The following is a 17,477-nucleotide window of genomic DNA, read 5'->3' as shown; positions in this document are numbered from 1 at the left end:
TAAACCCCCACTTAGTTTTTAACATTTTTTTTTGGGTGACTTCAAATTTGAATCTTTTAAATTTTAATAGATTTTATACTTTCTTCAAAATTATTTTACTTTGAGTAAATAATTTACAACTTCGAGAAGGATACCAAAATAATGCTGTATTATTAATAGTAAAAATTGTAGCATAACATAAGTAATTTATAAAAATAATTTGTTTTATTGGCGATAGGATTTGTTATAAATACCGAAATAAACTAAAAAAAAAAATCTTTACACAGAGTAGAAATTAAATATTATTGGAAATAATTTAACTTAAGATTAATCTTAAATTAAATTCTTCGTCACAGGTTCTTTCTCGGAAGCTAATAACAAATGAGTTTATTTATAGTTGGAGAACATCACAAATCACTCTGCGCATGCGCCGCTCGGCTGTTTATCTTTCACCTTTCAAGCTAACCTGTCGCCGCCATGTTAGTTTTTTGACACTTCACTTCGTCTATTTTCGGTAAAAAGCAATTTAAAATTTACTGCCTATAAAATTTTATAATGAATGTTATAAAAACTAAACGGAATACGAAGTGTGATGAAATATTTTATAACTATTTATGAGTGACCTAATTATAACTACCCGGAATAAATTTAAACATTTTTTTTCATGATCATTGAGACAATGATTTATAAAAAGTCTGCTTGATTCTAAGAATATTTTATTTTTATTATGCGCTTGTTATAAGCGTTGTAACATGAAAACAATTAAAAAATATACCTATAATAAAAATATACCTTCCATTGGAAGTAAGAAAAAAGATAAACAAAGATTAGATTTACCTTTTTCATACGATTTGCTAATAACTCAGCTATATTGTGCACTACTAAGAGGTTAAGGATAAATATTTTTATTTATAATACAACACCATTACACTTTTTTCACAAATCCATAGTGAATATCATAGATAATAAAAAAAACTTTTATTTGATCATTTATTATATTTTAGTACGGAATTGCAATCGGTCGGTCGGTCTATTATATAAAGGTCGTCAGTTGGGGCGATACAATTATTATATTTTTTTGTTTTTGACCCTCTATATATCTATCCCCAGTCAATTCGAAATACCGATCAAATTGTGACTGTGAGTGAATACTGACTATGTTTTTGCCCAAACTTTATTCTGTCATTAAGATAGCAAGCAAGCACAAAATATATTAATACTTTTTTAATATAAATATCTAAAAATTAAAAAAATAATGTAACTAAGTATTGTTATTAGTGGTCAAGTTTATATGTTATACAGGTAAGTACAGGTTTTCTATGTTACTAAAATATATATACAATAATAATAACGAAATTCAAAAAAGGAATAGCTGTATGTTACTGTGCCCAATCAAAGCGGATAATAATTCGCGTTCATTGGTCATAGTTTCATACAAATATGTTCAGGGGTTTTCACATAATTGACGGAAAAAGATAGAAATTATATATTATATTAAAAAATAAATAAATAATTCACGAACAAATTAAATAATATAACATATTTATTTCTGTACCAAGATTTTTTTTACTAGTAGCATATGAAGCCTTTTTTTAAGCAAATACGTGCCTGTATATGGAAACTTCGGTCTACCTGCCTACATAATAGAGTACAGAATATATTAAACATGTGAACTATAAGATCTTACTTACAATGATAACAGATCTATTTTATTTTTAAACAGCAAGCGTTAGTATTCGATTACAGCTAATGCATATTTGACGGGATGTTATATTATTGTGGATTGAAGACAGAATTAGACGAACGTCTCTATAAGTCTTTATCAGCCAATATAAGTACATACATAGGTACCATAAAGATTTACTTGGCATAAATTATAAACTAAAATTATAAACTACCTCGGTAATCTAAAGGCATCTAGATCTACACACACACAGGTCAAAAGTCAGGGTTGACGTTAACCATTTAGGCGCCCCGGGCTGGATATGTAGTTGCTCATTTACATTCGACCAGGATCGGACCGGGCCACAAGGGATGCAGCAAGGGAGGCAAGATACTCCAGATTTCGGAGTGCTTATCAATTTAGCGGTGTGGGCTGTCGCACAATCGCGTGGACCCCGCCCTAGCACGGCCGAGGGCCTAAGAAACATTCGGGTGATACCAAAAAGTTTTCAGTTTAGTTTGTGATTAATAATCACCCCGTGCGTGAAGAAACACATCGTGAATTAATGTGCATATGTCGGATGAAACTCTGGTTCACACCAACCTTAGCAACTAAGATATTGTGTCCCTTGTGCCTATAGTTACACTGGCTCTCCTACCCTTCAAACCGGAAGCCAACAATACTTAGCCCGTCTGAGTAAGTAAGCGCACTCGCTTACTTACTCAGAGGGGCTCGCGTAAAGTCAAAACGATCTTAACTTAAAGAAGCTTACCATTATTGTTTGATTTGCATAATTTTTTGAGTCGTCCGTGCAATCTAGGTATGGTAGGTCAACGCCCTGGATTATTCCATGTACGGCACCGTAACTACGTAAATGTGTTTATTGAAATTAGAGTTATTGTAAATAATAGGGGTTGTCACAACTGTCTGATGCAATCGTTTTTTTTATATTGGGTGGAGCAGATATGACTACCCAGTGGAGAAATATCTTATATATCCTGGAATGTGTTATTACGTCGTCATATTTGCTTAAAACTTGTCACTTGGTATACTTCATACAACACGTTCTAGTATCTTCCATTATAGACATGCAAATGGCTGACGAAAGTGTTCGGAGGGAAGGTATTTATTTATTGTATTAACCTAAGACATAAAGATTCCCTTAAACAAACAATTAGATACCTCGTAGAATTATTATAATATCCTTCCAAAAAGATACAAGGGAGCTAGCAAGAAATATGTTTTGCTCTAACCGTCGATAGATGGCGCTAGAAGTTCTAAGGCTTCGTTACGCGCGCCATGTAATTTATCAAGCATTGATATCTTTAATATTTCTCAAGTGATCGCTTATTTTGATTTCATAAAGAGATTTCAATGGATAAGTAATTACGGGACTTTCTAGACGTACTTTCACTGTTGAAGTTCATCTTTACAATCAACCAAAGAATAATAATTAGTGTCTTAAATCATCAAAACTGATAATCCGGCATAGATACAATTTTTCCCCCGACTTTCTCCCGCGTGGATATTTATGTTTTCATTAATTACACGATCATATAACGTAGTAACTAAACTATACTAAAACTATGATATTTAATAAATAAATTTAATATATACGTTAAATAAATATTCATAATATATGAACCAATGAATTCATTATTTTAATAATCATAAAACATTACGGTTTTTTTACTATATTTCGAACAATTTATTTATATATTTGATATGATTATATAACGTAACGTAACGCAACGTTTCGGAAAGCGGTGTCCACTGTCCAGCGAGAAGAAAAGGCAAGAAACTCGCATAGTTCCTCTTTTCAAATAAACAGATTTACAATGCTGTTATTCATAATTAGTGTTCAATCACACCTGTGATTGGTAGATATGCATGTGGCAGATTTCATCCGACACATATAGATTTCATCAGAAAGTTTTCATCCACCGTCGAACACGTGATAAATTATAAATTCAAAGTAAGCACACAAAAATTCAGTAGTGCAGGGTCTGAACTAAAAATCTAAGATTTATTAATTCTAACCACGACGCCATATTCTGTTAACTTATTATATATTATTACCGCCTAATGCATCAATACCTTGTATCGTAAAATATTAAAAAAAAAAAGCGCGAGATCGCCTGTCACAAAGGCTTGGATTAACTTTTGGCGCGAAGTTTTGACACTTTGGACATACTATTTTTGAGTCATAGACAATTTAGCGTTTTAGTTAAATTTTATTATGGATTATTATTTATTTAAAATAATTAATGTTATTATGAAGTCAGATAGTTATTAATCTGTTCTTTTTAAAAGATCATTTTCATTTCAGTTCGGTAAGAATATAGTATATTACTTATGTACATAAATAATGCGTGTGTTTAAATTAAACTGTGCCATTCCTAATTAGAGTAATTTCGCGAGTTGATTATTTTAGCAGCATTTTGTCATGGGTCGAGGGGTCATCGAACTTGCATCAAACATCTGCTGTTTACACTGGCCTTTTTACAATCGTTAACTGATTACGATGAAGTCAAAAGAGGAGTTATGCGTTTGAGCTTTTGTAATTTATATATGTTACATTAATATTAATACGCTATCGTGTTTAGATAACATATTTTCAATGAGCAATTATTTCGTTATTTTTCAAACAAATGTCCAATAATACAGTTTTCTGTCGTTTATTATTATTTTATCTATCTGTGGAGATCTAAAATAAATTATGAATTAATAAAAAAAAACATTTCTTATATCTGTAAAAAATACTACTTTTGATATCTTTATCATGAATAAACAATACTTGTTGTGTGTGACACTGTAAATACCACCACAGACAAAAAATTGTAACTGTAGGTACTAGTTATTTTCAATTCTGCCAAGATTCCCACAAAGACTCGTTAAATTGCCATAAAGTTATAACACTACACTAACTTAAATCTAGGACAATGATGTTTAGAATGTACTTTAATGGGCTGTAAACATACTGATCTAATTAATATTGCAAAAAAAAAAATGAGCACAAGATCAATCAGAATATATTTTTTTAATTTATTCATTCACATGAAAAAAAAAATGTTATATCACTAGCTTATATTATAAAACAAAGTCGGAGTCTGTCCGTCTGTTTCTCTGAACGCGATAAATTAAACTTCAAATATTCAAACGGTTTTTAGCAATGGACGGAGTGCTTTAGGACGGAATGTTGGGTAAAATGTTAAATATGTCGACAATATCTATGCTGGCTGGTAATACTGCTATACTGGCGTGCACCGCGTTAGTCTATAGACAGGGTAGCTAGTTTTAATCTTTATTTAAAGGATTGTTGCCTCGGCGTTGCTCTTACTGTAGGGGTTTGCTGTCAGGTTTTACGTATAAATAAGCCTTGAATTGCCTTGAAAACCCTTGAAGTTCAAGTTGGCTTTATACCAAATTTTCATAAAATTGGGTTTGGTGGTTCAGCCGTGTAAAGTAACAGATAGAGTTACTTTTGCATTTATAATATAAATTTAGATGTTACGCAATCAACGGTACGAAAAACCTATAGATTCTACCAAGAAGAATCGGCAAGGAACTCAGTACCTACTTACTCCTTTCTACCGTTTCTAAAAACAAAACATTCTTAATCAAATACAATTCGCTTAATAATTACACTGGTAATTTATCGTTTCTGAAATCCTTTTATCTAGCTGACACTACCGTCACGCTTTTTCAAATCATCTAAATAATCTTGTTGTTAATATCCTTTTAACAATTGGTAAATTTAAAACTACATATAAAGAATTTAATTCTAAGAAATTTAAAAATAAAAAAATACAACGTTATAACTTTCTATTGTCGAAATTATTACAAGTTATTATAGTCGTAATTCAATCTGTAAAACATTTTCATAAATGCAAACAATGACTTCAATAGTACAGTCTGTTAGGTTAGTAACAAAAACGCTTCAAGTTGTAGGGTTGTAAAAGCTTTAATTACTCTGCAAAAAGTAATCGATATATAAGTACCGATAGCAATAAAATTCACAAGCCCGAAGCCAATTTGTTTATGCTAAAAGTAATCGCGATCTACATAATCCTCCCTTCTAATATCTTCAAATTTTTTTAAAAATGTATCTGCATTTTGTACCCAAGATCGTATTAGTGAATTTACTTATTAGCGCCATCTATATGTTATTTGTTGTAACATTTGCTCGGACATGACACCCAATCGGATCAGACACAAACCCAAACCCAACATCGGACATACCACTGGGTCCATAGGACCCTGACCCATCGGGTCAGAACTGCATGACGCGGTAGCTGCGTGCTACCGCTGAGGACATGCCCGGGTTAGGAGGCAAGCCTCGATGCCCGTACCCGGCTCGGCCCATAAGGCCAAGCAGGAAGACCACACACACACGTGTGCATTTACAAAAATAAAGTCTTATAGTTTACTAAGCTATTTATAAAAATAATTCACTTGATTATGTTATAAACAATTGAAACGACGATTAAATATTTTAATTCTGTGTATATTTATCGTGTCATAGTATCTGATTACTCGTAACTCAAGAACGATCGATTACTAATGTACAAAATCGACTCATTAGCTGTAGTAATTAGGCACAATAGTCGTAAGCGGATTTCTTTCTGCGAAAGTCTGTAATGTCGTAGGAGGTCGCGGAGCAGGAGCGTGAGGAATGCGCCCCCGTTGACTCGCCCCGCCAAAGAAGACCGGGGAGAAGGCGTCGGCGCTATGCTCACCTTCTTTCTTGTTTTTCACTAAGAGTAAAGGACTCCCGGCGACGCTTACAGCGGGGAGAAGTTCTCTTTACCCCAGGAACTTCTCTAGCTCGGAGGACCGCAAAGATAAACCCGCAACGGGGCACTTGAAGAGTTGAAGTGGATACCGCTGGTTTTTTAGTAGGTATTCCGGTGAACTGTTGCGTACCAGGCGTTATCAGCACCGGTGAGTCCCACATACTCCCCCACGTCACGGGGAAACGCGTAATAGCATTTTTCCAACGAGACAAAAAACTGTAGTGCTGTTGCAATTTGGATTATAATTCATCTCGTGCTCGGCAATGAAGGATAACATTGTAAAGAAACCAGCGCGTGTTGGATGAGAATCACTAAACCGTAGTGGAGCAGCGTGATGAGGTACGGTCCGAACCTTCGTAGACTCCCATACTTATTTTTGTAAAATAAATATGAGGACTAAAAATATTGTTTATATTCTTTAATTCGAACTTTACTAACTAATAAATGAGAAACCAAACTAAAAGTTATTTTTTAATGTCATCTGGATCTTGTCACGTCATAAAACTCAATATGTTCTCTAATTGAAAGGGTTTTTAATTTTATTTTTAACGTAGTCTTTGAGGTGGCTCATTCCCGTTTCTTTATGGGTGATATATATTTTTGTTGACGGTACTTAAATGCGTCACTCGCGTCTGCTTGGGTTTTACTCATTGGATTTTCCTTCGCGATTTAATTATGCTATGCATGCAACATTGTTATTTATGAAGTTTTGAATGAAAAAATATGAAACATTCATGAAAAAAAGGTTTATTTCAGTATTGTACATTGCATGAATAAATAAATAAATTTCCAACCGTTTAATGTTTGATCACAAAAAAGTCAATATAGGTTTCGAATGGAACACGGTGTTTGGTATTTATAGAAACTGTTTTTTTATCTGGTTATCAATTTTTTATGGCCAACGTTACGTTAGCTACTCGTTCAGACTTCGCACGGTGTAATAAGGGTCTAAATGCAAATTTTAGATTGAAGAACAATCATCAAAAGAAAAATTCTTAGTTTATCCGACTAGGCAAGTTGTAATTCTCGGCTTTACTGTGCTATAATATGCATGTATTATAAATATAAACCTCTTCTTAAATCACCCTGTTAATTGATGAGATCCCCATTAATATCCGTTGCATAGTTTAATAATACCGTATGCGTAAGAGAAACGGAAGCCAGACAGACTGGCGCCGTCACGCGTTACGTAACGAAGCGGTTCATCCTCCCAATATAAGTTATATACATTTTTTTTTTCTCTTTCTGTAACCAGGAACGCATTGTGCATACAATCTCTATGTATAATTATCAATAATCAGTCATTGAGTTTTACTTGACTGTTTAATTTCTATGTACTTATTATTACTGCGGAGTCCTACGGCATAGATCGACTCTAATCAAAGACAATGAGATTTAGACAAAGACAACCTTATTTATAATTATATTACTTTTTACAAATACGATAAATTCCTAAAACTCTAAATGTTAGCAAAGCAATAACATAAGACCGATTCCAAATAGAAGTAAACACTAGAAAGTTAGATTTAATGACGCAAGTTAGATATTAGTAACACAAGGTTATCTGCAACGTTTGATGTGCCGTCAGTCAGTACTATCAAATCGTGTTAGTGGAACTCCGAGTAGGTATTAGACTCGTAACAGAAATAGAATACAATGAAGTCCCAATTAATATTTCAAAGAAATTTTCGTATATTCGATACGAGTTTTGCTCGCGGTTCTGTCCGTGTGTGAGAGCAATTAGGTGGTAGGTATATAGCTTTTTCTGTAGCTGATTGATCATGATATGATGGTCGGTCAAATAGTTAAGATGTGAATGGGTAACAAACAAACATAATAACTATATTAATTATTCTTAATAGGAGATCAAGCGGTGTGACGGTTTCAATTATATTTGAGGAAATATACTTAAAGTAAAGACATTGTATTGGAGACAATTTTAATAGTTCGAAAATAAATCGTTTCGAGAGTCTCGTTTTGATTTGATTGAAAGAAAATTATCCATGTAGTCAATTATATTCAATTGATTCATACGTATGTATATGATCTTTTAATTCAAAAATCAAATCAAAATTTCATAGCCCTTTATCGGCCCGATCTGAGACTTGAAACCAGAACTCCGCGTTCTTTTTTTAAATTATTTATTTATTTATAATACAAAACTGTATACTTTGGACACAACTGTATATCATTGGACATGGTTGTACTAATTCGATATTACAGCACGTTTATTAACAATATTTAAAATAAGTCTCTACGTTATACATGATATATTCCAAGTGGCTATAGTTGTGAGTTCACTCAAGCTGGGTCCTTATATCTGGTCACTAGACCAACGAGGCAGTCAGTATTATTCTAACACACGGCCGAAGGCGCATGCAAATCTAATAAGTAGATAGAAGTCACTGCACTCAGAATCAAACCTGCTATATTTCATCTTACATCAGACATCAGCGTATCCTTTTTAAAAGATAACGATGACCATAAATACATTCATCTCAACGAGTTGCATCACACGGGGATCGATCCCAACATCCTTATTTGAGTAACGACATAAACGGTGTATGAAGCAATACGTTATTATGGCCCTTTGTCTAAAGGCCCCCTGACGAAGGGCAATCAAATACGAATATCCAACCGCTTATGATGTCTAAAATTATGGAATAAGTATCAATGTTACTGTAGTGTAACTCTAATGGGCGTGATTAGAGTACAATTTGGATCTAAAATTTATCGGAACGTTTTTAAATGTAACGTTACTAACGCTAAATTGTTTCATCAGTGTAACTTGTACTGAGTGTATTTTTAATTATTTTGTACAATAACATTGCACATTAGTCTAATTTTACTACCATATAACGATATGATACCTGTATTCCTTATCTACTTGGTGGTAGGATTTTGTGCAAGCCCGTCTGGATTGGTACCATCCACTCATAATATATTCTACCGCCAAACAGCAGTACTAAGTATTGTTGTGTTCCGGTTTGAAGAAGGAGCCAGTGTACAGGCACAAGGGACATAACAATTGTTCCCAAGGTTCGTGGCGCATTGGCGATGTAAGGAATGATTAATATTTCTTACAGCGCCATTGTCTATGGGCAGTTGAGAACCGTTAACAAAAAAAAAAATTATCAACTTCGATTAATCCTCACAAAATAAAACTCAGCTTAATCTCAACTGAGAGTCAATTATACGTATCTAACCTCGATCGAACCGTAACTAGATCGTTGTGTTAGTAGAATAGAAAAACGGCCGAAGGGCTACGATTACTTTTCGATTCGATTGCGATGAAGTGACAAATTTAGTAGAATTGGCTGTTTTTGTCAATATTAATATAAAAGGCTTGATAAGGATGTCGATACCAATTATGAATAAAAAATTATATTTGAACTTATTTTATTTTTAATATTTTTAATATTTCTAAATTTATCTATTTTTTATAATTAATTTAATCATAATATCAGTCTAATATAAAAATAAATAACATACCTAAAATGCAATTTGATTTATACAATATTTTAACCTATCATAGAACAGCTTTTTTTATAAGGTACATTTTAAATTGTCAATGTCAACCTTATTAATATTATATTTTGATGATATGTGTTTGTTCTAGAATACAATTACAATTATACACTATTTACTATTTGATTGAAAAATGTATAATTACAAAATTTAAAATGTTATTTATATAAATACATATTATATAACAATTTCTACAACAGACTATCATATAAATAATATTTACGCTTTAAAAATACAGATAAAAATTTCGTACAACAAAACTTACATCAGAAATGTTTTTATTTTTTTTTGCCTTATTAAAATAATTTAATACTGTTTTATTCAAATATACATAAAAATGACATATACATAAATCGTGTACTGTAATTACATTATTATTAATAATTAAGTAACTTTTCACTTAAAACCTACATGGACGCAATCAAAATGGAATGACTTTGTTCTATGAAATCACTTGTTAAAAAAAAAAAACTAGGTACACAACACAAATATGACAACGCTTAAGTTTGACATATAAGATTTATGTACTCTGTGGTTTGTATTTTTCGTGCATAGTTTAAAATAAGCAGAATTTTTTACATGTTAAATTTATTATTTCGGAATGTAGACGATCAAAAGTACCGAAAGGTAAGTGGTGACGTCACATTGTTCGGAATATTATGTCATTGTACCGCCAACCGAGGCATCTATAATGTAAAATCCTTTGAGCCAAAAAATAGTTTATTGTATAAATAATACAGTCATCCTTAAAATTGAAAAACAGAAAACCAATTTTGCTAGCACTTGTTGATTTATATATGTATATAGGTCGTTAAGGCCTACCACCATTAAAATCAACAAGTCTCAAGATGAATACATGTATCTTTACTAGAGAAAGAGGAGCCTGTTAGATATTAGTATTTTTTCTTTATTATATTTCCTATTGACAAAGGCAAAGGTATGTATTTGTAAAACATATTCTGTATTCTACATAGCAGATAAAAAAAACTTGCCTTTTAAAATCTACTTAAAAATATATACAACAATACAGATAAAATAAAATTTATAATTAATATTTTGATATGTCAGTCATTACAACTTATACTTTTTTAATTTATTAATCCTATCAAAGACTTTAATTTCATGACACTGCCATTTGATGTGGCCCATCAAACACTAATGTTCGCACGGTGTGTTGGCTATCCGTCATACAGGTGTCCTGGGTATATTTAGATTTAGTCTTAAAATTATTGCAGAGTGCCAGTACCTGTAAATAATGAAAATAAAATTAAATAATTAATTATAGTAATGTTCCTTATTTTTAGTCTATACATTGATACAAAAATTGTGCATAAATTATGGTTATATTTATACAATGACAAATAATTTTTTGTAAATGGTCATACAGAATAATTAAATAATTATTGCATAATTGATAAGGAACTAGTTTTCTGTTGTAATTTTTTCTATAATCACGTAATGGTATAGATATTTAAACGAATATATTATCTACGACAACAACATGTACAGCTTGTAAATTTCCCACTGCTGGGCTAAGGTCTACTCTGCCTTTTGAGGAGGTGGTTAGGAGCATATTCCACCGCGCTGCTCCAGTTTAGGTTATTGGATTCATATGTGGCAGAATTTCGTTGAAACTAGACACATGCATGTTTCCCCACGATGTTTTCCTTCACCGCCGAGCACGAGATGAATTATAAACACAAATTAAGCACATGAAAATTTAGTGGTGCTTGCCTAGGTTTGAACCCGCAGTCATCGGTTTAGATGTACGCGTTCTAAACACTGGGCCATCTCGGCTCAAAAATATATAATATACAACATTACAAACTAATTTTTAAATAGAAGGATAAAAAGTAAGTGGCTTTGCAACTCTAAAAACAAACTAGTCTAAATAATACTGTCAGAGGGTCAGTGATCTCCGAAACAATGTGTCAAATATTTGTCCTGTAAATCAGACTAAATTAACTTAGAGCCGATGCGGTCTAATTAGTGAGCCCCTTGTTTGTCAACTAACAAAGTTAACGAAATCTAGTTAATCTTTGTAATTTATTATATAGACATCCTTTGGCTATGTATGTTCTTATCTTCTTTTGGTTTTAACAACAAAAAAAAACATATTCCCAATAAGAGGTAAAAAAAGTTCACTTACCGTATAAAGCATTGTGACAACACCGACAACAGCCCCAGTGAGCACGTCCCACCAATGATGGCGGTGATCGGTGATCCTTGTGAGGGAGCAAACAGCCACGTAGGTCAGACACAGCAGTTGTAAGAGAGGAACGACTAAAACTGTACGATGTCGCCAGTCGAACGCACGACGCTGGAGATACCACTGAAGAAGGAAACATTTATTATAATAATAATTATTTTATTTTTATATTAAGTTGCAAATGGCCCATCTTATCTGATAGTAAGTCGTGACCACCAACTAAGAAATATTAACCATTCCTGATATCGTAGATACGTCACCAATCATGGAAACTAAGATGTCTATTATGCCTGAAGTTACACTAGCTTACTCACCGATCAAACCAGAACCCTGTTGGGTTCCGTTTTCGTTATGCTAACTGTTGCTTTTTGGCTATAGAATAAGTAATAAGTGAATGGTACCCACAGGCGGCCATGCGAAAAGTTCTACCCACTAAATCAAATAAATTACAAGCACAACTTAAGCACGTGTAATCGCAGTTATGTTTGGTTTTGAAGAAGTGATGTTTTACTATTCTATCCATTGGTACATATCATTGAAACATATTTCTAGAAAAACATTGGATATTTTGCTTAAATCTTATTAATATATCAAAAAAGACCATATAGCACGTCCCGTAATGTTAATCAGGGAAATTATTATCAATATAGACAACATACTAACAATATCAATATATATGTTAGATATTGGAAAATTAAAGAAAAACACTCACCGCCATAAAAAATCCACAATATAAAGAGAGGGATGTGTGCCCTGACGGGAAGCTGTGGTAGGAATCACTTTGATACCAGCTGGAAAACCGGGTCGATGTGCACTCGAATGTATTTACATATTCAGAACTGCAACAAATTATAAATCATCATTATCTTCTATTTTATGTAACGTTATTGATGTTACTTAAACATTTCTTCCTCATTGGAAGTTGGCTGCATATGCTGCGATCAAATGCCGGATCCGAACAAAAAAATGATCGGGAAATAATTAGCAACGGTAGAAGAGGAACTGTTGCCATTGCATACACTGTACAAGAGTGTCTTGTAAGACACCTAAAGCAGTTAGTTAACTTGTTGAATCTAATGTTTCTATCTTCTCACACGGTTGTGCAGTATAAAATCTCTTACAATCGGCTTCCATTTAGAAACACCAATGCAAGAATCAACTTATTATTTGTCACGTACAATTGTAATTAATATTATATGAAAACTACCTGGGCCCCTTGATCAACTACCTAATTTTGGGATTCTACCTATTAAAATATCTGCAATAGCCTTCTTCAGCGCGGATTGGTAAGATTACGAGATCATTGCCATCCAATATGCTGATCCTTTCGTGCTTTAATTCGGAGGACAGAAAAACGATCTCGACCCTAAGCCTACCCTGACTAACTCTTTACAACAATATATAAAAAGTAAACGAAAGAAAAATGGCGGTAGATTATCTAGGGATCTAGTATGTAGTAGGTCAATAATATTAGTGATTTAAAGCACAATTACCCATTGCAAGTCTTTGCTGTGTCCGGTTCGCAGATGGCAAAGAACGTAGGTCTAGGATTACCCGTAATACCCTTCATGACTTCAACAATTCCAAGGTTGAAAATCAAGCCACAGAGGTAGTTTCGAAATATTTTAAATGTTATCTTGGAAGTGAAGTCAAATTTGGCACGGATTGAATATGTTGCATCGAAAAGTACTAACTCTGTGATGAATACCTGGAAAGAAATAATTGATTAAGTATATGATAGTGAATTTGAAAATAGTACAGCCTGTGGGCTAAAGCCTCCACTCCTCTTGAGCAGGTTTGGAGTGCATGTGACAGAATCTCATCCAAAACTGAGAGGTTCCTTCATGATGTTTTCCTTCAAGTCACTACAGCATTATTTTTGTGTTATTCTTATTTATAAAAAATAATATTGATGTATCTGTTTAAGAGTAATATACTGTAGCAGCGTTGAACCAATCACGATTAGTATGTATTTGAGATAAAAAAAAATTCTCATCCTACGATCAAATCCACGAAACAAATTGAATTGTTACAATGAATTGCAATCGAACAAAACATGCTCATTTCTTGGAACGCTGATATATTACTTCCAATAAGTATTTGTTGATTTGTTGGCAGGATTATTATAGACATACTCTGTAATTGGCATGGTGGAAAAGAGTAACTACTGAGTTTCTTACCGGTTCTTCTCGGTATATTATATATATGTATTATCTGTTTTTTCGGAACCGATGGTAGCTCTACATTTAATTCAATACTGTAACATGACGATTCAAATACTTTTACGAATCATCATCCACCTGCCTTTATCCCAATTTTTACTTGGGTAAATGGCGCAGCATGTCTTCTTCTTCCCTACTTCTCTGTCGGACGTCATCTCACATGTAACATTCTTTATAACCATATCGTCTTTCACACAATCCATCCATCGTTTCTTTGATCGTCCCCTACCTCTATAACCATCCACATCCATGCTCAAGACCTTCCTCACAACATGGTCCTCATTCTTCCTCATAACATGTCCATACTATGACATAGTCTACTTGAATAAAGAATATTTTGATTTTGATTTTGAACAGATACTTACCAGTGCAAACGGCAGTAAAATAATCGTAGACATTATGACTTCCATTTTAACTGTGTCACCTTTGAATGGAAAGGAGAGTGCTGGATCGTTGCAATAAAAGCCACTCTTGTAGTGGGGGATCACTCCGAACTCGAAGAGTCCCACTAGAATTGTGACTGTGAACAAAAACATCAATTATTATCAAATATCTTATTTAATGAAGAAAGGCGACCATCAGAATGCTTTTCGTATCTTCCTCGCGAAATATTAACGACTCATACTCAGTAAGTAGTAAGGCGCCATTTTGATACTTGTAACCCATCAATTTTATAATTATCTATTATATTCAATGTTCACGATTGTGTTCTAGTTTCGAGTTTCTTCTTATAGAATACCTCTACAGAATATCTTTACCTAGCTTATGTTTAAATAAATATACTAAGTTCCGATGTTTGGAAATGAAATCTCGGATCTGGCCCAAAACATTAAAACATCATCAAAAAAATTAAATCTAAAGAAATTCTTAGTAGCAACCTCAGTTGATAGTGTTTAACACTCCCGTGCCTTGGAATGTATGTAAAGCCGTTTGTTTGTAAAGAATTTGATGTTCCATCGGATTATGGTAGTTAGAGATCAGACTAAGCATAATAGCTCGTTGTGATATTTTAAGATTATAATATTATAAATGCGAATTTACTCTGTATATCTGTATGTCTCTCTGTTACGTTTTATCGGAAAACTACTGAACCGATTTTGATGAAATTTGGTGCGGAGCAAGTTAGAACCCTATGCAAAGACATATACAACAATCTTATAATTTTTTCATAACGCACAAATAAACTTAAAATATTTAAAAAACATCTCCTTATACCATACCTAGAAATACCTCAATTACCTTGTTTTAAAAGTGGCTTATTAATTTAAAAAAAAATATTTGTTCATATTCATTCATTTCAATTCATCGTTGTCATTAAATTTGTTACTATTATTAATGTACAATACATTACACATATAATATATTTCAAACTTTCTTTAAAGCTAATAATGTGAATTTAAATAAACTTTCACGAATCTTTCGCAGCATTTACGAAGATATGATCTTTGCTTTGTTTTATTCCGATAACGGATGGTCACAGAGTAAAAAGACACACAATGTTATTCAGAAATCTTTTTCCGCGCAATTAAGCCTCCATGCATGAGTTCTCCTGAATTTGCTGCAAAGATAACATATCTTTATTTTCGGTGGCTTCTAAAGATAACTTTATTTTTTGATAGAGATAATTAATAATGTTGGTACTTAATTCTTTTTTATGAATTAAGATCATAAAGTTATTTTTGTTTATTTTTTATCTGTGATAATCTTGAGATTTTATTTTTTACAATAGCACTTATTTTAGTATTTAGCTTTTACTTAACTTCCTGTTCCTTCCTTAACCTGTTCGTGTATGTAAGTCAAATTTAAATTTAAATGGGTTCCAATCAACTGATTAAGATTTACCTAATTCAAACTGGTGTTCTCAATTGTATTTGTTTTAGTACAAATCTAATCGGTTTGCTATGTCCCTGCGTTTTAAATATGCAATATCTTCGAAAATATTCATTTAAATTACAAAGTCAAGGATAAGAAATGGTTGTTGTGGGCTATCCCTAAGAGATAGACATATACCATCGCTGACTTTTTTGAGGTGTACCATACTGTAGTTAATTTATTTTTTATCTATCTCGTAGGGTTCAGCCAGCCTTTGCAATGTAAGTAGTAAGCGGGGAAAATGTGCTTATTTACGACATAACTTCAGAAAAGTCTAAAATTATCAGTGTTTCTCTACTATATTGTGCATGTATTATACATATAAACCTTTCTATTCAATCAATCTATCTATTAAAAAAAACGCATCAAAATCCGTTGTGTAATTTTAAAGATCTAAGGATACATAGGGACAGACAGCGGTAAGCGACTTTCTTTTATACTATATAATAATAATGATAATGATTACCAGAAAAAAAATGTCATCTATATTCTGAAGGAGTCTAAATAAATTCAGAATTTTTCCAATGTCACTTGGACCATCCGACGTGGCGTGACATTGGCGTGGGCATTGGCATCGTTAGCCAATTTATTTGCCCAAACCCTCGCTTCCGCCATTTTCAGTTCAAAGTCAATGTCGAAGTGACAGGATGATACAATTGCGTAATGACTTTGAGATCGAAATTTACGACGTAATAATTTTTGTAAGAAATAAATACTAATATACTTTTTTGTTTTTTAAAAATTAATTTATTTAATCACCACCTTGTGCTGGCTCTGTACCAGCCTCTCCGGGTAGGTATCACTCACTGATCAGTAAAACTACAGTAAAACTAGACACACAAGGGTCATAACAACTTATTTCCCAAAGTTTGGTTAAGGAACGGTTAATATTTCTTACAGCGCCAATGGACGTTGGTGACCATTTACAATCAGGTGGTCTACCTGCCTACCACTGGGAGGGGATACTCGAAATTTAAAAAATATACATTTCGATTTATTTTAGTTTCATATCGATACATCGGTAGTGGTCACGTAATTAGCCCACAAAGAAAAGTAGTATTTATAGAAAACTAGCTGAACCTGCGGCTTCATCCACGTGAAATCAGCCCCTAGTTTACCCTTTGAGGGGTGAATTAAAAAAGTAGCCTTTATCCTTCCCCGGATCTCAACTAACGGACTCAAACTATCTCCATACCAAATTTCATCTA

At 33.0% G+C, this 17,477-nt stretch overlaps 1 protein-coding gene across 3 annotated transcripts in view; it reads right to left on the bottom strand.

The window, feature by feature from the left end:
* Nucleotides 1-11,050: 11,050 nt before the first annotated feature.
* LOC113398522 (phospholipid phosphatase 2-like) overlaps nucleotides 11,051-17,477 on the bottom strand; it is a 34,463-nt gene continuing 28,036 nt past the window's right edge. For all 3 annotated transcript variants that reach the window (XM_026637296.2, XM_026637306.2, XM_026637314.2), the window contains exons 3-7: nucleotides 14,763-14,917; nucleotides 13,669-13,883; nucleotides 12,888-13,014; nucleotides 12,116-12,298; nucleotides 11,051-11,212 (exon numbers count right to left, since the gene is read on the bottom strand). In XM_026637296.2, the coding sequence (XP_026493081.2) occupies nucleotides 11,087-11,212; nucleotides 12,116-12,298; nucleotides 12,888-13,014; nucleotides 13,669-13,883; nucleotides 14,763-14,917 (806 nt within the window). In that variant the 3' untranslated portion in view covers nucleotides 11,051-11,086. The remainder of the gene's footprint in view (nucleotides 11,213-12,115; nucleotides 12,299-12,887; nucleotides 13,015-13,668; nucleotides 13,884-14,762; nucleotides 14,918-17,477) is intronic.

Source organism: Vanessa tameamea, chromosome 18, assembly GCF_037043105.1.
Source record: "Vanessa tameamea isolate UH-Manoa-2023 chromosome 18, ilVanTame1 primary haplotype, whole genome shotgun sequence".
Classification (NCBI taxonomy): Eukaryota; Metazoa; Arthropoda; class Insecta; order Lepidoptera; family Nymphalidae; genus Vanessa; species Vanessa tameamea.
Note: the sequence above shows the minus strand (reverse complement) of the source record. Positions and strands in the feature narration are given on the sequence as shown.